At 34.9% G+C, this 22,324-nt stretch overlaps 1 protein-coding gene and 1 non-coding gene across 2 annotated transcripts; both read left to right on the top strand.

Moving 5' to 3' along the window:
* Positions 1-6,199: 6,199 nt before the first annotated feature.
* Positions 6,200-6,306, top strand: LOC128035016 (small nucleolar RNA R71). The gene has a single exon (XR_008191420.1). It is a non-coding gene; the product is annotated as a small nucleolar RNA R71 (small nucleolar RNA).
* Positions 6,307-8,960: 2,654 nt separating this feature from the next.
* LOC105801249 (serine/threonine-protein phosphatase 7 long form homolog) lies at positions 8,961-11,503 on the top strand. The gene is made up of 5 exons (XM_012632571.2): positions 8,961-8,967; positions 9,742-9,803; positions 9,917-10,632; positions 10,718-10,799; positions 10,949-11,503. Exons 1-5 carry the CDS (start codon positions 8,961-8,963, stop codon positions 11,501-11,503), a joined length of 1,422 nt encoding a protein of 473 aa, XP_012488025.2.
* The last annotated feature ends 10,821 nt before the right edge of the window (positions 11,504-22,324 follow it).

The raw sequence follows: 22,324 nt of genomic DNA, 5'->3' as shown, positions 1-22,324 counted from the left end.
GCGAAAAATTGTTCCCATGGAGTCGCAACCAAGAGTGAATAAATCAGTGCGAATAAACCCATAGTCTAAACGACTTCCCAATCGATGCACTGATCCACACCCAATTCTCTGTCCTTCAAATATTGATACCTCTCCTTATGGGGTGGGTGGTCGAAGGTGAGGTATCGGTGGTGAATGGTCGCAATTGGAGAGGATGAAAAGGAGGTCCTAGTGGCTTTTCTTTTCTTGGAATGAATGATGACCTTGCTCTTTCCTCGTGTGTTCTGCATCATGTACCTAAAAAACAAAAAATGAAAAAATCATCAGAGGCTTAGAAAAATTAGCACCACACAATAACGAGTCTAGCAAATAAAGTCAACATATGAATTGAAACACATCGACAAACGAACAATCTCATGCGAACAAAATTTACTCCTAATATGAAACTATAGCCAATACAAATACTAATGAGTCAGAAATACATCAACTAAGCTGACCAACTAATACTAAATATATATATATATATACTAATAATGAAGAGAAAAATAAAACTAATATTAAAACTAAACCACAAAACCAATACTACTAACACTAATAAGAATAATAATAATAACTAAAGTAAAATTATCTAAAGAAAAAAAAACTAAACTAATCACATGCACAAATGAGTAACAGTACTACCAAACAAAATTATAATAACAATAAAAGTAATAATAATAACTACTAAAAATAATAAAAATAAAAAAATAAAAAATGAGGGGCCAAACAGTGGTAGGGTACTGCAGCGACGGTTAACGGAAGCATGATGTAAGCGATAGGAATGAACAACGATGTGGGAAGGGCTATGGCGAGAATGGTTGTTTGATGGGAAAAGTGGACAAAAGAGGAGTACAAAATGGGGAAACGGGGAAAGGGGACTACTCGTTCACAGGTGATATGAGGACGAGATCGAGGTAGGCGCGAAAGGCTCTGATGGTGACTCGGGAAGGAAAGGGATTGTTGGGACGATTATGGCTTCGGCAAAGTAAAGGGGAATGTGAGGGACGACACGACTAGGGGTAGAGGTGCATGGTGGCGATGACAGGAGATAGAAAGGTGGTCGACGACGAAGATGGACGAACGAGGAAAGGGTTAATTTGCGACGAAGGGTTGGAGTAAAAAAGGGATAAACAACATCCAAGGGAAAGGTAATATGGAAAAAATTTAAGGTTTGTGTTTAAACAAGACACGATCGTGTAAATGGTCTGTGTTAGACCACACGACCGTGTCTATGGACCGTGTAAGAGATGTTAGCCCGTGTCCATTCAAAATTTGAAAAAAAAATTCTACCCAGTAACCATATGTGTCAAGGCCGAGTGTCACACGACCTTGTGTTAGTCCATGTGCGATCATCCTTCACTTCTCCCACGTCTGTGTGCGAGACCGTGTGAATCACATGGTCACACACATGCTCATGTGACAGGCTGTGTGTCTCACACTACTGTGTCTCGAGTCCATGTAACTCACTGTGTTAAAATAAAATTGAAAAAAACTAACTCTAATATGCACATGTCTCCAGTCCAGGTCATGTGGCCCTCACGACTATGTCTCCAGGCCGTGTGACCCTTTTTTTTTTTCAATTTGTTTTAGTAATAAATATAAAAATGAATGTCCTTTTTTGAAGTTTTTTTAGAAAATAAAATAAATAAATAACACAAAAACACTCGGGTTGCCTCCCGAGAAGCGCTTATTTAGAGTATAAGTTTGATTTCCCTTTTTAAGCTCACGATTAAAGCAGATCTTGGAGTCGAAGCTCCTATAACATCCCAAAAATCGAGCTAGAAAAAATTGAGTTTGAGACCAATAGTGGAAATCTCTCGATTTTGAGTTTAGATTTTGGAAAATTTTGATAAGTAAATTGTTTTGGTTTAGTTGTTAAATGTTCTAGTTATGTATGTGAGGAACTAGTTTTGAATCCTCTCTCTTGAAATTTTGCTACTTTTGACTAAATCCCTATCTTTGGACATGTGGGTTATAAGTTAGATTTAATCAATTGACGACAAGAATAAACCTGCTGGTTTAATGGTTAAGCTTTTGTGTACCTTTTGGTCTTGTGTTCAAATCCTTGTGAAAGTAATAGGGAATGTTTTATTTTTGAATTTCTTTGTAAGGTAGTTAGTTTCGGTTGGTTAAATTAAACTTCCTAGAAACCTTCTAGGTTGGTGGCATTGTTGTGTTTTTCTTTTTATTTTCCATTTTCTGTTTCTACCATTCCTCTGTTATTTCTTTATTTTTCTTCGTTTTGATTCTTCTCTTCAAACTACCTTCCTTTTTGTTCTATTATGCCAAATTGATTCTATAAGGGGTCAGACTAGTCCTTTTTGGTTCAATTCATTATTGGTAAGTTTGATTTAAATTTAGTGTCGAAAGTTCTTCAACGTAACTTCAGTCTCGAACATTAATCTTAGTATTTTGAGTTTGAATATGTTATCTGATTTGTTGTTGTAATGTCGTTTTAGGGACGAGAATTCACCATTGTTACTTCTGCATCAAATCCGTATCAGGTGGGTATTGATAACCCAACTTTCATTTCGAGTTTAGTCATTGGAAAACTGATTGTCGACGCCACACAGCTGTATACCAAGCCATGTGGTAGGTCGTGTAAGCCACACGGCTATGTAACTCATAGTTCATGAAAATTAGAGGCACACGCTAGTCGTGTGTGGTTATGTATTATGCAAAATTCACAGGGTCAATAACACGAGCGTGTATCCAGGCCGTGTAACTCACTGGTTGCGGATTAAGACCACACAGGCAGGTGACACGGGTGTGTGTTAGGGCCAGTTATCCAAGCCGTGTGAAACCACACGGGCGTGTGGACCAATATTTAAAATTTTTTCCTCGAGCCACAAGCGTCATTCGAAACAAACGTAAGCCTATTTTAAGGTCCGTATGATCTAAATTAGGCTATATAACTTTATATCTGATGATGAACAACTTGTGACCTATACATATGTCTGCTATGCTTGAACCTAAGTAAATAGGATCTGCCAGAACATAATGTGCTATTGTCTAATGTATGCAAATTATCTAAGTGCGATTTGTATTTTGTTAAGTTTGTTGGTACACCTTTATGTGACTCTATTGCTTAAAAACATGTGATATCTGAATCTATTGAATTGATTGGTACTGATTCTGATTTATAACCATGCATGTGACTTCATGGCAAATCTGATATTATTTTTTAAGTTTTGGTAAATATGTTTTATAACACATGGACTCCCATGCCTACTAACTCTGTTACTATATGATAACATGATTTACATGCTTGTCACTCTGCTTTTGTATATGCATGCTATGGCACATTGCATGAGACTTGGGATGATGTGAAAGAAGGAAGTTTCTAGTAGTTGGTAATCTGCATTCTCTGGTGGTTTATCCACGCTTCTATTCTGGCAACTTGGCTGCAATATGGTGGCTTGACCACATGTATTTGATCTGGTAGTTTTAACTGCAAAATTCTGGTGGCACGGTCCACAGTCATCTGTTGGTATGATTTGGTTGGACAAGTTCTGAGGGAGCTCTATTTTGGTTGTAGCGGAGTTGGGTAGGATGTTTTCTAATAAATTTGCATTCTGATCTGTTTGAAAAATACCGCATCTGCATAACACACATCCTCTACGTAGCTCTGTTTAGTTCTACTCTACTCTACTCTATTCTGTTATGTTCTGCTCTGTCCTGTCCTGGTTGGGTTATGTTATGTTGTTCTATTATATTACACTTGCTATTAAGTTCGATGTGTTTACTCTGATTTATATACTATGTTTTGTTAACTATAATTGATGTTGGTTATACACTGGGCTTTATAGCTCAATTTTTGGTTTTATCTTTGTGTGTTGAGGTAAGTCTCAGACTTAAAACCGAGCGGCGTGTGGGAGCTCGGTTTGTTTCGCAATAATGTAGAAATGTCTAATCTTGTGGGTTATAATATGTTTTTGAGCTCGTTTTGGTTTTTACTAAATTTATCAGTAGTTTTTAACGTGAAACTACAAAATCATTCAAGTTGACAAAATGGATTTCAATTTTCAAAATAAGACTCTGAAAATATGTTCCGCTAATAGTCAAGTAACCTTTGAACATTTCTGGATACTTTTTGAAATCAGTTTTTGATGTGTTGATGTAACTCCTCCAGATTTTGTCTTAACTTCTAGGCGGGGTTTGGGGTGTTACAGCTCTTCTCTTTCGTTATTAGTTTTACCACCAAAATAAGGTTTGAGACGGGTATTGTTTACCTTGAAGGTGCTGAATTTTTAATATGTTACCTCAATTGTACCGTATGGAAAAACGATTTTTACCACATATGGGTTAGACCCTCTTGACATAAATTCTGGAGGAAAAATTTGTGAATCTAATTTATCTAACAATACTGTCCCCAACTTTGAATTGGTTCATTCTCTTCACATGCACATCATGGCGTCGCTTTGTTTCTTCAAAGTGTTTTCTTGATTTCTCATCAACTTTCATTTGCCATTTATCTATTTCGTCGAGCTGCACCATTCGCTTTTCACTTGTCCCTTGAGTTCTATCACTTTGAATAAAATATGGCTCCAATATGTTTTCATGAGGGATTTCCTGCAAAGAACGTTGAGCCACATGGTTACTAACATTAACAAAATAATCAGTGTCATCTCACTCACTAGGAACTTTCACAAAATAATGTGCTTGAAGAGTAATCTTTTCATCACTTACACAAAGCACAAATTCACCAGTACCCACATCAATAACAATTTTAGTAGTGGCTAAAAATGGTCGACCTAAAATCATAGGTACCTCAATATCCTCATCCATGTCTAATACAACAAAATTAACAGGAAATGTAAATTTATCAACTTTCACAAGGACATCCTCAATAATTCCCCTAGGATACCTAATTAATCTGTCAGCTAATTGAATACTCATCCTAGCAGGTTTTGGTTCTCCAAGACCAAGTTGTTTGAACATCTTATAAGGCATGACATTTATACTGGCCCTTAAATCAGTCAAAACTTTTTCAACATTTGAACTACTAATGAGATAATGAATAGTAAAACTCTTTGGATCTTTAAGTTTGTTGGGTAGTTTGTTTTGGAGAATGGCTGAGCAAACTACATTGAGCTCCATAGTCGACAAGTCGTCTAACGTCCTTTTATTTGTTAACAGCTCCTTTAAAAATTTTACATACTTTGGCATCTACGAAAGGACTTCAACAAACAGTAAGTTAATGTGCAACTTTTTTAAAAGTTCAAGAAATTTACCATATTGTTCTTTTATGTGGTCTCTCTTTCATGTTGCTAGATATGGAACTCGTGATTTGTAGTCTTTAATTACTGGCTTATGATCTTTCTTACTTTCCTCAACCTCGTCACTTTTCACAACAACTTTTAGTTTCAACTTCTTTTCAAGCTTGACTAACCCTTCCACAATTGGAACAGTAATTGCGTGGATTTTTCTCATTTGGGTTAGTTTTAATGTTACTAGGTAAGCTACCTTGCGATCTTTCCGAAACAAGTTTGGGAAATTGTCCAATCTGATTTTCAAGTCCTTGAATCAATGCTTGCTGATTTTTCAAAGCTATCTAATTTGATTTTCAAGTTGTCCAATTTTAATTTTTCAAGCCTAGAATCGAGTTTCTGACACCGAAATAAATTTAGCCACCATCTCCTTAAGGGTTTATTTCTTCTCTTACTAGTTAGGTTGCTGAAAACCCGGAGGGGGTTGTGACCTTTGATTTTCTTGATCACCCCAAACGAATTTTTGATGATTCCTCCATTCTGCATTATAATTATTTCTATAGGGGTTATTTTGATATCTAAAATTATTACCCATAAAGTTGACTTGTTTATACTCCATGTCCAACTTGAAGGATGAATAGTCTGAATTAATCATCCCCACCCCATTCGCATCACATTGCATCACTAGATTCACCTGCTTAGAAAAATTTAAACCATCAATTTTTTTTCTATGAGCTTCAACCTGATTTGCCAACATAGAATCTGTATCAATATCAAAAACTCCGACTGCCTTAACAGATTTTACTCTCGTAACTTGCCACTAACAATTATTCAGTGTCATCTCCTCAATAAACTCTTGAACTGCCTCAGGTGTTTTGTTATTCAATGTTTCGTCAGCTGCTGCATCAATCATCTGTCTAGTCGAGGGGTTCAAAACATTATAAAAACTTTGAACTTGGAGCCACAAAGGTAGTCCATGGTGAGGACACATTCTCAATAAATCCTTAAATCTCTCTCATGTATCATAAAGTGTTTTAATATCAAACTGAACAAAAGAAGAAATGTCGTTCCTCAAATTAGCTATTTTAGCTGGAAACTCGTGATAATAAATTTAACCATTGTTTTGCCTTCCTCCTCAAAGAAAATGGGAACAACCGTAAACATATGATATCAATATTAACGTCATTAATCTTGAATGTGTCACAAATCTCTAAAAAGTTAATTAAATGAGCACTCAGATCTTCATCTTGCAGCCAATCAAACTAAACATATTGTTATACCATCTGAATTGTGTTCGGCTTCAATTCAAAATTGTTTACAGCAATAGTCAGTCTGACGATACTCAATTCAACCCTAATTAGATGGGGCTTAGCATAATCATACATAGTACGAGGAGGAGGAGTTGCAGTAAGCTACTGATTATTTTGATTATCACCCATCTCTACAGTAATATCCTTTTTCTTAATCGTCTACTATATTTTGTTAATTTTGCCTTACTTTTCTAATATTTCTACGATTTTTACGAGCAGCCTTTTCAACTTCACTATAAAAATTAATAGTTCTGACATGTTTCCTCTAGTCATAAACCAAAAAACCTATCAAAATCAAACAAACGAAATTAGAATGTAAAAATTAAATTAAAAAATGGCTAAATTAATAGAAATAAAATTTTCCTAATATTTTAGTCATTGGCAACGGTGCCAAAAACTTAATTATAGTCGTAAAACAACTAAAAATTTGACAAAGGTAAGTGCACCTATCAATTAACTGTATAGCTATGGTGAGCAAAGATATCCTTCCCACGAGAACTAAAAGTACTAGTAATTATCGCCTTCCTATTATTTAACCAACAAATTGGAGTAATTGATTAAAACTAAAATTAACTAAATCAATTAACTAAAGAACATGACAAAAAATAAATCAGAAAAATAAACGATTAACAACCAAGAAACAAGCCTAGACTTCATCTATCACTATAAATCTAAATTATGCAATTTCTTTACTTAGTATCTTGATCCATAGAAATTCTTAAATTATGCTAATATCTCTCTTTAAGATTAAGAGCAACTAACTCTAGGTTGATTAATTAAAATTTCTTTCTAATTAAAACTTATATTGTCACATTAACTCGATCTATGAATCCCCCTATTAGATTTGACTTTAATCCGGTAAATTTATGTCGCCCTATTTCTAGGATTGCATGCAACTCCACTCAATTATGCTAGATCTACTCTTAAACATGGTTTATTCCTCCTCTGATTCAAGCACATCAAACATGGATTAATAGTCTAGAAATATCAAACCAAGAATTAAACATAGATAATTAAGAACAAGACCTAAATATTTAATACTTAAAAAGAAAAATCACATAATAGAATCCATCCTAGAGTTAATCTCCCTAGGTATTTGGAAAATTAGTTCATGATAATAATTAAAAACATCTCAAAGATAGTATAACCACAAGGAACAAATAAACTCATAATAAACTTCAAAGACATCAAAAGATCTTTAATCTCTATAGAAATCTGTTTCAGAGTCGGCTCCAATGGTGTTTTTTCAAGTTTTTTTTCTTGAATATTTTCTGACGACACTCTCTATCTTCTTAATTTTGTCATATATAGGTATTAGAATGCCCAAAAAAACCTAAAAAAACACGCTTTCCCGCATATTTGGAGTATAATTTGTGAAATCGACATGGTCTGGCACACGCTCGGGTGGCTCACACGGCCGTGTGTCCAGCTCATGTGGCTTTTGAAACTTGTTTTGATTTTCACTCATTTTGCTTCGGGTTTTTTACAAAAATATTATAAAAAATAAAAATTTACCAAAATATTACAACTATTTTTTTATTTACCAAAATATTACAACTTTTCTTTTATTTACCAAAATATTTAAACTTTTTTATTATTTACCAAAATATATAAAAAAACAAAAAAAAAACAAAACCTGCAAAAAAAAATCTGACAATGTACTGGTCACGCCAATGGTATTGGCGGCACCAAAGGTGCCAAAACCATTGGCGGCACCAATGGTGCCAATACCATTGGCGGCACCAATTGGTTTTATGGGGGGTCGGTGGTGGGGCAGAAGAGAAAAAAGGAAAGAAAGAAAGGAGAGGGAAGAAAGAAAAGGAAAGGAGAAGAGAAAAAAGGAAAGAAAGAAGAAGAAAAGGAGAAGAGAAGAAAAAAGAAAGAAAGAAGGAAAGAAAAAAAGGGAAAGGAGAAGAGAAAAAAAAAGAAGAAGAAGAGGGAAGAAAGGAAAAAAGGGAAAAAAGGTAATTTTATTTATAAATTTGAAATTTTTGTAATATTTGTGTGTTTAAAATTTATGTAATGTACATTATAGTTATTTTATTATTTTATTTAGCATATATATTTTATAGTTATTTTATTATTTTATTTAGCATATATATTTTATGAAATATATTTAGAATGAAAAAAAAAGTTAAAGTACATTGTATGTTGATTAGGAATTTTTTATGAAATTTACTTATGAATTTGAAATTAAAATTTTAGGAAAATAGCATTAAAAGAAAAATGACAAAGAAGTATATTTAAGAAAACATAAAATACGAAAAGAAAAATGAGAATTGTATATTTATCGAAAATAATAAAATGCGAAAAATGTACATGTAATAAATGTAAAACATAATAAATTGAAAATGTAAAATTATAAAATATAAAATTACGATTATTTTAAAATAATAATATGCGGATAAAAAAATACGAATAAATGGCAAGTAAGATTGTATTAGTAAATGTTTTTAAAAATTCAGAAATAATTTATACAAATAATTGGAAAAATGTAGTGAAATAATATAAAATAATAAAATACAAAAGAATATATTTTTATTGAAAGTAATAAAATCGGAAAAATAATAATACGACCAAAGGGGGGGAAAGGGTTTATTTCGGGTTATTTACCAAAATATTACAAAAATATTACCAAAATATTATAAAGTTTTATTTTATTTACCAAAAGAATAGAGGAAAAAATGGTTATGGATGGGAATAAAAGGCGGTACCAATATGTGAGTAATTATTTTTAATCCTTCCTTATTTATTAATAAATTTCAAACATTATGCCTTTGAAATAATGTAAAATTATAAAAGACTAAGTTAATGATATTTTTAAAGTGATAAAATGCGGAGAAAAAATACGAACAAATGGCGAGTGTATTACTAACTTTTTAAAATTCGAAACAATTAATACAAAATATTTCAAAGAAAATGTACTAAAATAATTTAAAACAATAAAATAGGAGAATAATATTTTATTCTTTAAAGTAATAAAATTGAGAAAATTATACGAGCAAAGGCGGGGGTAAGGGTTAATTTTTACGCAAATTAATTTAAATAACACACTCGATTAATAAATTTCAAGCATTATGCCTTTGAAAGAATGTAAAAATATAAAATTAGGAATTATGATATTTTAAAGGAATAAAATGAGAAAAAATACGAATAAATGGCCGAAGTTAGATTTTTTTACTAACTTTTTTTTCAACTTGCAGGCATCGCAATGGCTCGATTGATTGGAAACGCTGAACATATATCTGATGCGGCTAATAACTCGGTATGATTTATTATTTGTTAATCAGGAGTTCTATTTATTTAAAAAGGATATACACAGTATATAGAAATAAATTATGCAATCGTAATATTTTTTCTGTTATTCAACACTATCAGGAATCGTACCGAGTATTAAGGGGCCGCGTGAGTGTTTTAAAGATAGCTCCGGATGCACGATTTATGCCGTACCTAGAGTTAGCCGGATTTGGGTCAGTAGCATTGATCCGGTCATCCGACTTGCAATTTGATTTATTATTCGCGCTAGTGGAGCGGTGGCGTCCAGAGACCCATACTTTCCATTTTCCGTGCGGGGAGTGCACAGTGACGTTGGAGGACGTTGCAGTGCAGCTTGGGCTCCCAGTTGGTGGGAGTCCCGTTACCGGACTATCTTCATTAACCGATCCGGCTGCAGTTTGCTATCAACTCCTAGGAGAGTCACCATGGGACGGTGATAAATTTTTCTCCGTCTTAAAATTTACATGGTTAAGAGCCAAAATTTGTCGACTATCAATGACCGCCAGTGAAGGTGAGTTGATGTGCGCTGCTCGAGCGTACATCATGCATATGATAGGGGCACTACTCATGCCTGATGTAAACGGCGACAGTGTCCATTTGTCGTACTTGCCTCTGCTTGCTGATTTGTCCACGGCTAGGTCGTACAGTTGGGGTTCGGCCGTTCTAGCAACGTTGTACAAGGAGCTTTGTCGGGCGGTAGACCCGCAAGTTAAAGACATTGGCGGATGCCTGATACTGCTGCAGTCATGGGCCCTTTATCGGATGCCATTTTTGGCACGAGTTAGTCACCAACCCTATCTATATCCACTGCCACTCAGGTGATAAAATGAAAATTGTCATTATTTGTAGTCATAATATATTGAGTAATGTTACCAACCTTAAACCCTATACTATTTTTGGTAGGTGGACGACCCGTCCAGGAATCAGAAAGTCGAGTGATGTCCCGATATACCGCATGAGGATTGAACAGCATGCTCGGGAAGGGGTATGTTTCTATTCTAATATTCATGACATACATGGTATTTCCATATGTTACTCACATGTTTCTATTCTATATGTTACTCACATGTTTCTATTCTATATGTTACTCACATGTTATCGGTCTAACTTGTTACAATGTTATTACTCATGCAGTTTATATGGATGCCGTATCGGAGGCCGGAAATTGCAAATGTTGTACCCCCGTTCGCACTCGTTGATTCCCACACATGGTGCACAAACACACCAATTATAAATTTCAACATCATCGAGTGGTATCACGGTGATCGGGTGCTTCGGCAGTTCGGCTGCATCCAACCTATCCCGGATCCACCATGCCAGTTGCGGGAAGATCACGGCTTGACAAAGAGAGGAAGGGTTCAATTGGACTGGGGAATATATCACCGAAAATACGTCGCACTGTGGTACGATCGAATGAGCCGAATTCCTCAGATGGTTATGGCTACCGACCTGCAGCCATCTCGAGAGTATACAGAATGGTACCATAGTCGCGGGAAGCCGTATTTACTTGGAGCGCAATCGACGATAATCCCCCCGTACGTTCAGCAAGTTAGGGAATCGGAAGCAGACAGCACGATGGATCCAGATCCGACGGCATTTTGTCTTGCAGAACAGGCAGAGCCCGGACAATCAGAACCAAATGAGGAATCACATGGCTATCATCCGGATTTGTTGGGCGGTGAACATTAACCGAGCTATGCAGAGGGCAAATATGCGTTTGATTTTGAACTGTTCAGCTCCCCCCGGCCGCAGTACGGTATGCCCGGCCCATCTAACACGTATCCGTCGCACTATGGGACTCATGATGGTTCAATTTCATCAGCGGCGAACGAGGGACAGGACATTCCCTCTATGTTTTCCACGCCCCCACCTGCGGATGATGATGATGTTGGTTGTCACCCAGGCCGTCAGCGTCGACCTCCGCGTAGGTATACCCCCCGGACAACACCATCGAACCATCAAATGTAGGGGTTTAATGCACTCATTCTATAACTCGTGTTATTTGTATTTTAGATATCTCGGATGTTCTGAATTTTATCTATAGATATCAATTATTCAATTTTTTCATTATATTAAAGCTGAATCGAATTATGAATGCCTCTATTTTTTCATTATAATCTTAATAATTCGACAACGCTCACATGGTATATTATAACTTCATCTGGAAATAATATGGATACAACTTAAGCGTAAGCATAAGCCGAATAAGAAAAATTATTATTATTAAAATTACCAATCCCGATTTCCCCCCAATCCCAACGACTGTCCGACATGAAAGTTTCGGTTAGGTCATTTATTCCGGCTATGACCACTTAACCTACATATTCCACAGCGGTTTCCGTCAGATTTCTCCCTAATGTCCATCTCATTACGGATTCTTTTTGACTGCGGACGACCCCTTGGATTCCTCCGTAGCCCTGCGTATGGGAGAAGCTCGAAAGTGATCCGCGGCACCTCCCACGTAGATAGGTCCGGCAGGACGGGGAACTCATTCTCCCAGACACGCAATGTGCGCTCCAGCGTGTACACATCATCCACATATTGTTCAGCAGCAATGTTGACTTTAGCACACGCTGCCACGACATGCGCACAGGGGTAATGAAGTGTTTGAACTTCACCTTTTCGCCGTCTGTTCCCGAGATCAACTCCGTAGAACCTAGGTCGACGACCGATGTTCTCAGTAACTCGAAACGTTTCCAGTCGTCGTGAATATATTTCCACGTTCATTGACCTCGCCAACCGACGATTTACGACCATTGCATCCCTCACATGTTCAACAAACACATGTCCCGCTTGAATCTGGTCAACTTGCTGCTGACCCATTCTTGGCATCAAAGTGGCCAGCCTGTAAAAAGTAGCAGAAAATACCGATGCAATCGGAAGATGACGTGTTTTCAACAAGACTGCGTTGATCCCCTCGACTAAGTTTGTGGTCATGTGGCCATAACGAAAGCCCTCGTCAGCACTTTGAGCCCACTGCCACGGCTGCATTGTGCGCAACCATTGTCGAAAAGATGTGTTTGTCTGCCCCTCCATGTCAGTCTCAAGTCGGGTCATTCTTTACCGGAAAATATGTGGCTCTAACTCATACGTTGCATACGTATTAACGAAAAATAAGTGCTGACGAGTGGATAAAATCAAACATTACAGCTTGTATTGAAAATATAAGGTTATCATTTACCCATTGCCACGACTTGTCTCTTCCAGTCTGCATTCTTATAATCTTTATGGAAGTTTGACGCAATGTGACGAATGCAGTAAATGGATCTCCACGGCACACCGGAACGCCTAATAGCTGCAATTAAACCCTTCCCTCTATCGGAGATGATGCAAATGTTATCGTTCCTAATAACATACCTTCGCAGATTTGTCAGGAAAAATTCCCAAGACTCCATGTTCTCTTTATCTACGATAGCAAATGCTATCGGGAGCACGTTTCTGTTACCGTCTTGAGCAACTGCAATAAGCAGTCTCTGTGTATACTTTCCATACAGCTAGGTCCCATCCACCTGCACAAGTGGCTTGTAGTGGGGAAATGCCCGCACACATGGATCGAACGTCCAGAACATCCGATGGAAAATCCTTTTTGCCGGCTCTAACTGCTCATCCGGGCCGTAAGATAGATGATGCGCAACTCAATCACGCCCCGTGCGTACTCCCGCATAGCAGCTATCCAACCTTGAAGCTCGTTATACGACGAATCGTAATCCCCATACAGTTGCTCTATCGCCATCTGTTTAGCTACCCATGCCTTTCGATATGAGACTCGATACTAGAATCGTGCTTGTATTTCCGCAATGAGTACCGAAACTCTAATGGTCAGCATATCCTTCACCATTGGCATGATACATGCACAAATAGTTTTCGAATCAAGTTTTCCATGATCTTCTATCATACGTGTTGATGTGCATGTATGAGGACCAACAAATTTTCGTATCTCCCACATCTGAGAACTTCTAATGAATGCAGCTCGTACCCGCCAATTGCAGCCTTCCGCTGCCTTCCAACACTCCCCAACATATGTTGTTGGAGTAGACACGAAGACTTTATAATCCACCGATATCTTCATGCTGTACCGTTTAATGGCATATACGCAATCTTCTTTGCAACTGAATCTCTGGCCTATGAATAACTCATCATCATCAGATGTTACGGCCTGCCCGTGAGCATGATATATTTCAGGGTACTCCGGAAACTCAGATACATACGCTGCGTCGGGATCTATGAGCGACATGTGTGGCCCAAGATTATTGTGTATCACAATACGCCGCATCTGCTCCCCGACTAAACAAGCGTTGACATCTTCAGCGTCAATATCATTAGGTACATCGTCCAAATCGGGATCAGCGTCACTATCGACCTCTCCATCCCAATGATCGCCACCACCTTCTTCTTCGCCGGCACATTCTTCTTCACCACCAACCATGTCAACATCGGGTGTAAAATTCAGGTCGATACCGATCCCACCCATAGTTGATTCACTATCAACGTATGATATTGGAGCCACCATCCGCGGTTCTTCAGCCCCGTCTTCTTCATCAGATGCATTTTGCTCCATACCGACTAACTCAGCAAATAAGTGAATCGGTGCATTCTTCTCACTCCCATTCCCACAGTACAGATTGACCATTGTCTCCACGTCTTCGTCGTCTACAAGTTCCATTTCGACGAATTTGACCGGGTTTGTCGAAACTGAAAACTTGTAGAAAATTTTTGATATCCTTCTCCCACAACGTCTATGGATTTTTGCATTAATCCTTGCCTTCATTTCATCGAACGATACATTTTTATTAAATCTCATTGCTATTTGTTGCCGACATTCAAATACACATCCAACACTTGTTGTCAATATGACTCCATCGAAATAAACGCATACAAGAAACTTAGCATCCATCTTCAATATTTAATCTGTCAAAAAAAAAAACAAAATATCATAAAAAATCTCGAACGGTAACTGAATTACTTAAAAAAATTTATACTCAAAATAATACACAAAATAATACACACTAAAATTATTAATTTTATACTACGAATAATATTAATAAATTTATACTCAAAATAATACACACTAAAATTATTAATTTTACTAACAAAAACTAACTATAATAATAATACTAATTTTTACTAACTTGTTTATTTTCGTAAATAAAAATAATAAGTAACCATAATAATAATACTAGTTTTACGCTAACAATAATAATAATATTACTAAGTTACATCTTAATACATTAATAACATCTTCATACTAACAACAACAACAACAACAACAACAACAACAACAACAACAACAACAACAACAACAACAACAACAACAACAATAATAATAATAATAATAATAATAATAATAATAATAATACTAACTAATACTTTTATTTTGAGTTTTATTAATCTTAATAACTAAACTACAACAAAAAATATTACAAAATATACAAAATAATAACAATAATATAATCAATTATTTTTTAAAAAAATACCTCCTTTTTTTCTTCTTCTCCGCGCCAACTCTTCTTTTTTTTTTTTGAATTTTCTCTCTTTTGCTTTCTTTTTTTTTTTTTTGATTTTTCTCTCTTCAGCTGGGTAGAGGTTGTATTAATAATACCAGTGGTGCCGCCAATGGTATTGGCACAATTGGTGCCGCCAATGGTATTCGCACCATTGGTGCCGCCAATGGTTTTGGCACCTTTGGTGCCGCCAATACCATTGTCCTGACCAGTACATTGTCAGATTTTTTTTTTTGCAGGTTTGTTTTTTTTGTTTTTTTTATATATTTTGGTAAATAATAAAAAAGTTTAAATATTTTGGTAAATAAAAAAAAAGTTGTAATATTTTGGTAAATAAAAAAAGTTGTAATATTTTGGTAAATTTTATTTTTTATAATATTTTGGTAAAAACTCTTTTGCTTCAAAATGCTTTCCTAAATATAGAAATATGAATTTAAAGGATTAAAAGCATAAAATTCACCGTTTTACATCAAATAATCATCCAAAATGCATTAAGAACGTGATTAAAATATATTACTTTTATCACTTATCACAAACAAACTGTATGACATTAAGGCTGTAATTATTTTGGTAGATTGGGTTGTTAGCAAGTGTTGTACTGAGAGTTTGTATAATTCATTCTCCGATCAAGGCCGTTGGATGTTTAACTAAACTGTATAATCTCTAGTCTCCATTACCATTTACGCTTTACTATTATTTATTACATTTTTGCTTTGTCATAACATCCTCTTACAATATTACCTATAACATTCAATTAGAACAATCTTTAACATAAGACATTTTTAGTTTCTTATACTATTATTTAATTTTTCACCCAAATAAATTAAAAAGTTAAAGCACTAAATAAAAGAGAAGATTGAAAAAGGGTGTCTTTTATCTGCCAACTACCTCTAGATCCTCTAGCTCCCTTGTAGAAGCCATTGCATACATCTTTGGGCAATCAGCTACTGAAATTGTAAACAAAGATGGACGTTGCAGGGTAATACTTCCCACACAAAAACTTGTCAACCTTGAACATGACTCAAGTCTTAAGCATGGGTAACAAGGGTGTAGCCATTTCAGTTTCCTCTGCTCCTTTTTTGATAATCTGCTCCATCATAGGGCATTGTTTCACTTTTATTTCTTCTAGTTGCGCAAGATCTAAAGCCATGGAAACGCTAAATATGTATGTCATGCTATTACACTCATAAACTTCTAAAACCGTAAGTTTCTTCAAATCCAAACTTCCATGAATGTTCTCCTTCCATATTTCAACTGACTTGGAAAATTCTGAGAAGACTAACTACCCAATAGCTTGGAAACCGGCCTCCAAAATCCAACAACGAAACAAGGATTAAAGCTCATAAAGGTTATAACGAAGCCAACCCAAACCATATGAAAGAAAGAATGATATTATGGAATAAGCTAGGATAACCAAAGCTAAATTAAAGGAATATACAATAATACCTTTATTGAATACATTTCTTGGATAGTGTTGTTAAGGTCACTACACCAATGTCCATTATCTTTTCCACATTCTACACCAAGAGATAATAAGGTTTTCAAGAGTGTAGAATCTCTCAAGGAAAGAAATTTGGAAATCAATTGATTTAGCACCAACGCCAGGCACTTCACAAGCTTTTATTTCATGAAAAAGGCTGCTTGAAAATTGACCATCACTTACCATTGCAAAGTAATCACTATGTAATGCCAAATGTTGTAGTTTAGGGATGACCTGAAAACCAATCAAAAAATAATTTTGGAGTCAATATGAGAAGAAAAGTGCATGCAGAAAGAATAGCATTTGTTACATAAATGAAACATCAAATATTTTCAAAAAATTCTTAATTAATATCATACTCTCTTCATCAGTAAATTAAGTTTTCTAAATAATATTTCAACCTTAATTATCATAAATTTTTTGTTAAATAATTAAATAAAAAGTTACTTTTTAGAATTAAGTGTAATGATAATTATACAAAATTTGTTAATATTAAGTTTAGTACTTGTATTGGTAAGGTAAGATACCAAACATTAATAAGATATATCGGCAAACATATTATAAAATGTTAAATTGATTGTTTGTAAATTTATATTATGAAATTGAGTCATATTAAAGTAAAATTTATCAATAATTCATATTAGATCAATGAATATGGCTGCCACTAGCCAGCAACAACATACTCTAGTAGAGAGCAATTCAACCTGCAATAAAAGGGCATCTCCCATAACTCTTTATAAAGCAACTGCGCCAAAATGATAAGCGAAATAATCAATTTCTGCCATTAAACTACATTTTATGCTTAAGCTCATTACTAAAAGCAGGATATTTTTAACACTCATACCTTATGAAACACAATCATGTTTGTGATTCTTTGAATCTCATACTTTTCTAAAGCAAATATTGAGCTGAAACTTTTCAATAAGAATAGTCTATAAAGTAGAAGGATGTAATAAGTTTAAGAAAATACAAATTTAAGGCTCTTTTCATAGTAATGGATTGAGTGATTGTCACTGCATGAGTGCATGTAAATTGTTGGCATATTTATTATTTGCATCCGCTGTAATTTCATCATTCATCCCCTTATATAAAAATGGAACAAAGTAATCCAAAGTTCTGTTTTTTCCCTTCAATCAAACACACATGTAAGGTATAGACTCACACAGTTAGTTGATTGGTTGTGCCGTATCTTTCTCCAGTTTTCCACACCCATGCTGCTCTGTTCCTCTAAGTAAGGTTAGTTTGCTAGAGAAAAGCAAGTAGTACAACAAGAATAGGGAATCAAATATCTAAGAAAAATGAACCAAAAAAAAAAAAAAAGCACGAAAGAAAGCAATGATACAAGAAAACAAAAATGGGATATCACCTTCCAATGTAAAGAGTTGGAAAGCAAATCTCTGAGCTGTTTCTTTCTATCCCAAGAAAATAATGTCAGTGCCACTAGTGGTCATAAGATTGGCCTTTGTCCTGTTAAATCATTTTCTCAACCATTCACAATGTTCATTCTCAATTAAATAAGTACGACTCACTAATTCAGTTGTAACAGAAGTAGTATTTGAGGGAAAAACTTATCAATTTACTTATAAGAGTTTAACTAGGGAAAGAAGTAGAGTTTATTTTTACTCAAAAAATTTTTGAAATCTCACCTCACAATTGTTAACAAACGGCTTCTGATGTCAAAGTGGAGAATGTCCCTTATCCACAATGCACTTCAGAGACAAGGGTAGTAAAACGACGAGTGACCTATACATATCCAAAGAAAACAGTTATTGGTTATGATATTGGAAAATATAAATCAAAATTTATCGTGGAACCTAATCTTCGCATTCTTTTTGACACCATCAACAACAAATACAAACTGAAAGAAGGAAAAAAAGAGTTAAATATTGATTTATTTACCTTAGAAAAATGTCTCTATTGATTATCATTCACCAACGGATCTCCCATCTGCAAACACCACAAATAACGCAATTAGAAATAATTTAATCTTCCCTACCTCCCACCTCCCTTACCTATCCCGATTCCAACTCCCATTCTTTTCATACTTCCCCTCTGTAGCAGAAAAAAACCTTATAATTTGATCTCCGAATAACAAAACTTTTAAGTACTTTGGTTTCCTAGAAAATACAGAAAAAAGAAGTGGGCATTCGGTTTCTCAAAGGGAATGTTTAATTCTGTCACTATTTGGTAAGCTCCAAACCTTGAAATGATTCTATATCTTAATATTCAGCTTCATTTCGATCATGTATCTCATTCAAATAGGTGTATTATTCATAAATGAAAACGTGCAAATTTTGCAGCCTTTGCAGTAAACTTGTATGTAAAGTCATTGATCAACTTTCAAGTCCCTGCACTCTTTGTAAAATTGAAATTTAGTCTTTATATTTTTGTTTTTAGGAATTTAGTTCCTCCACCTTTTAGATTTCAAACTTTAGGTTAACTATTAACACTGTTAAAATTATTTTATTAAATTCAAGTTCATTGTAAGTTTACAAACGTCGTAATTATTTTTTTAAAAATTTCAAAATGTCACACCAACAAATTAAAAAAAATTAACAATGTTAACAATTAGATCTGAATTTTTGAAATACAAAAATAGATAACTAAATTCCTAAAAATAAAGGTACAAGAACTAAATTTTAAATTTGTGAAGAGTTCATGAACTTCTGACATATTTTAACCATAAAAATCAATAATTATAAATTATAGGGTAGCAAGTGTGAGTATTAATCCGTTAAGCCGATATAAAAGTTGCGAAGGTGAGCATTAATCCATTTAAACCAACATACAATTTTTCTAAATTTATGCATGCCTTTTCTATAAACAACTGCTGAGTGGTGGCATTAAGGTCGCCTTCCCAACGCCCTACATATTCGCCTTTAGTATTTTGTAGTCCAAGCACCATTGGTGTACTTAACTGTCCCTTTGTGAAAATTTTCTTCTTTGGACACAAATCTCATAATTAACCTTCAAGCAAGCAAGTGTTCCTGCATGCTCGTTTTCATCTCTTACTCCTTCACATGACAATAATTCATTGAAGGTAGTCCTTTTTGTGGGAACAATGGCAGCAGCAAACATCAAACAAAGTTACAATACAGTGTTTGCAAGACTGAAGCAAGAAGAATCGAAGCAAAGAAAAAGCAAAGCAAAGCAAAAATGAACAAAAATTGAATACTCAGCAAAGTTGTAACTGAACATTACATTTTTCATTCAAAATTTGAAATAAAAGGAGTTACAATTTGTTCATTTGACAGTTACCTACTAATCTAACTGCCTCCACTAATTTACAACCAATGTAAGCTTAAGTCAAATACAAAATGAGCTGACATATCAGCTTTTACATCAGCTATCTAATCACTAACTTAATCTTACTAACTATTAAAGCTAGTTGCAATTAAACTGAACTAAATTACAACAAAACAAAACAGCAATGCCAGTTGCTTCATTTGGTCCAAAAACCATTCGTGCGCACCAAGCAAAATGAGCTGAGCTCGATAGCTGCTGATCTCGATAGTAGCATGCTTCTGGCTCCATGTTGCATTGCAGTCCAGCTTTCAACACTTTTCCAAAAGAAAGGCATTCAAGATTTGGTAATGATTAAATGAAACAATCTGAGATAGTAACTCATGTTTCAGGACAATCAAACTTTCTTATTTTGGGACAATATTGTTTTGGATCTGCTCCATGTCCATGCCATACCTTTATATTGCCATTCCCAACCAAAACCAATTCTTCTAAATTGGGGAATGTTTCCTGATAAATTTACAAACATATATATGTTAAATAAAAGCAAATTTCTAAAGTGATTGATAGAATATGCAAATCCGTTTAGATCGATCTTTTATTTAGTTTCTTTTATGAGATCTTACCTTAGTGACCCAAAATAGGGGTTAATGAACAGAGATAACGGGTTGGCTCTCTCCTTGTGTTTCTCTACAGTTGATATACTCCCCAGAGAATGTCTCCACCTTGCTGCATTCATGCACCTCCAATTGTTTTAATAATGGCCAATCTGTAGTATGCACCTTGGAGTAGAAACCCTTCAATTTGGGTAGCTTACGAAGTATCAGCTGTCTTATTTTAGGAAACATAAACTTTGTGGTTGATTTGAGCTCAATCGATTCATTTGAGTTGTGTCCGATTATTTCTTCTACCGACTCACATTCCGATATTTCCAGAATATTTAGTTTTTCAAGTCTTTCCACCATATCATATGGTAAAACTCTCAAAAGTTTGTCACAGTGTTCCACCAAAAGCAAGGTTAATTCATGAAATGAATCCATAGTGAGTTTATCTTGCCATATCTTTCTACACTTTCCCACGCCTACAATTCTCAAATCGTCCAAGCTAGGAAACGCGACCTGCGGGAATTATTTACGTTGTTAATGAGGAAAATAAGTTAGAATTCTACTTAGATATGAAAAGTAAATTTACTACAAGAAAACAAAAGAAGAATATCACCTTTTGGTTGAAAAGTGTATTGGTCTCCGAGTTTTCTTGATGGCAGAATGTCCTTAGTTTTGGAAGCCTATTGAGCTCCAGTTTTTGTAGCTTACTGAACAAGTAAGTCTGAGGTATCCCTTCTTCTGCTACGGTTGCTAATCCATCTGTAAAGATTATTTCTTCCAGGTTCTCGCAATCAAGAAGGCTAAGTTGACGGAGCCCCTCAAAAGTTCTGACTAAAAAGGATGGGAATAGATATTCCAAATTATGGCAACGACTTTTTTTCTATTTTTAATTAATTGTTGGATAACTTATATCTTTAAGCCAGATTCTAATTATGTTAAATCGTAACCATTTAGAAGCTAAATTTTGATTTTATCAAATCGTAACCGTTTAAAAATATTGTTTCTTCAATGTCTTTGCATTACCAACAAATTTCTCTAAACATGAGAATCCAAAAGCATGGTTGCATGAACAAAAGCTCTTGATGATGAGAATGATTCAAATGAATGAACATCTCAAGAATAAATGCTCTCATCTATGTTGAATAGAATGAATAGTGCAATCCTCTTACATCAACTATTTATCGACTGTGATTAAATGCACAAGATGAAAGTGGGATGGAATTTGATTAGGATTAAATATTTATTCAGAGATGATATTTTTAAGGATTTTAAATTCTATTTTTTAGAATTTAAATTATTGTGTAAAAATTGAACCAATTTGCTTTTATTGTACCATGCTTTTAGCTATTGTGAATGCATTAAATTTATGAATCCATGGCATTTTGATACTTCTAGAATTGTCAAATGTTTGAATGACACAAAAGATGGCACTAAATTCTTTAATTTTCCGCATCCCACCACTTCTAGAAAACTTCTGCAAGTGATAGTTTGTTTTTCTAGAGATGTGTCAACTCAGGAAGATAATACAAACTTAATTCCTTCAAGAAAGCAAGCGTTCCTGTATTTTCATTTTCATCTCTTACTCCTTTACATGGAAATAATTCATTGAAGGGAGCCCTTTGCCAAAAGAAAGGTATTCAAGATTTGTTAATGACTAAATGAAACAATCTGAGATAGTAAC

Source organism: Gossypium raimondii, chromosome 11 (assembly GCF_025698545.1).
Source record: "Gossypium raimondii isolate GPD5lz chromosome 11, ASM2569854v1, whole genome shotgun sequence".
Lineage (NCBI taxonomy): Eukaryota > Viridiplantae > Streptophyta > Magnoliopsida > Malvales > Malvaceae > Gossypium > Gossypium raimondii.
This window is presented reverse-complemented; position numbering and strand designations above follow the sequence as displayed.

Coding starts and splice junctions, on each gene's coding strand:
- LOC105801249 (XM_012632571.2), top strand. Junction 10,633..10,717: donor CTATATCCACTGCCACTCAG/GTGATAAAATGA, acceptor TATTTTTGGTAG/GTGGACGACCCGTCCAGGAA. Junction 10,800..10,948: donor AACAGCATGCTCGGGAAGGG/GTATGTTTCTAT, acceptor TTACTCATGCAG/TTTATATGGATGCCGTATCG.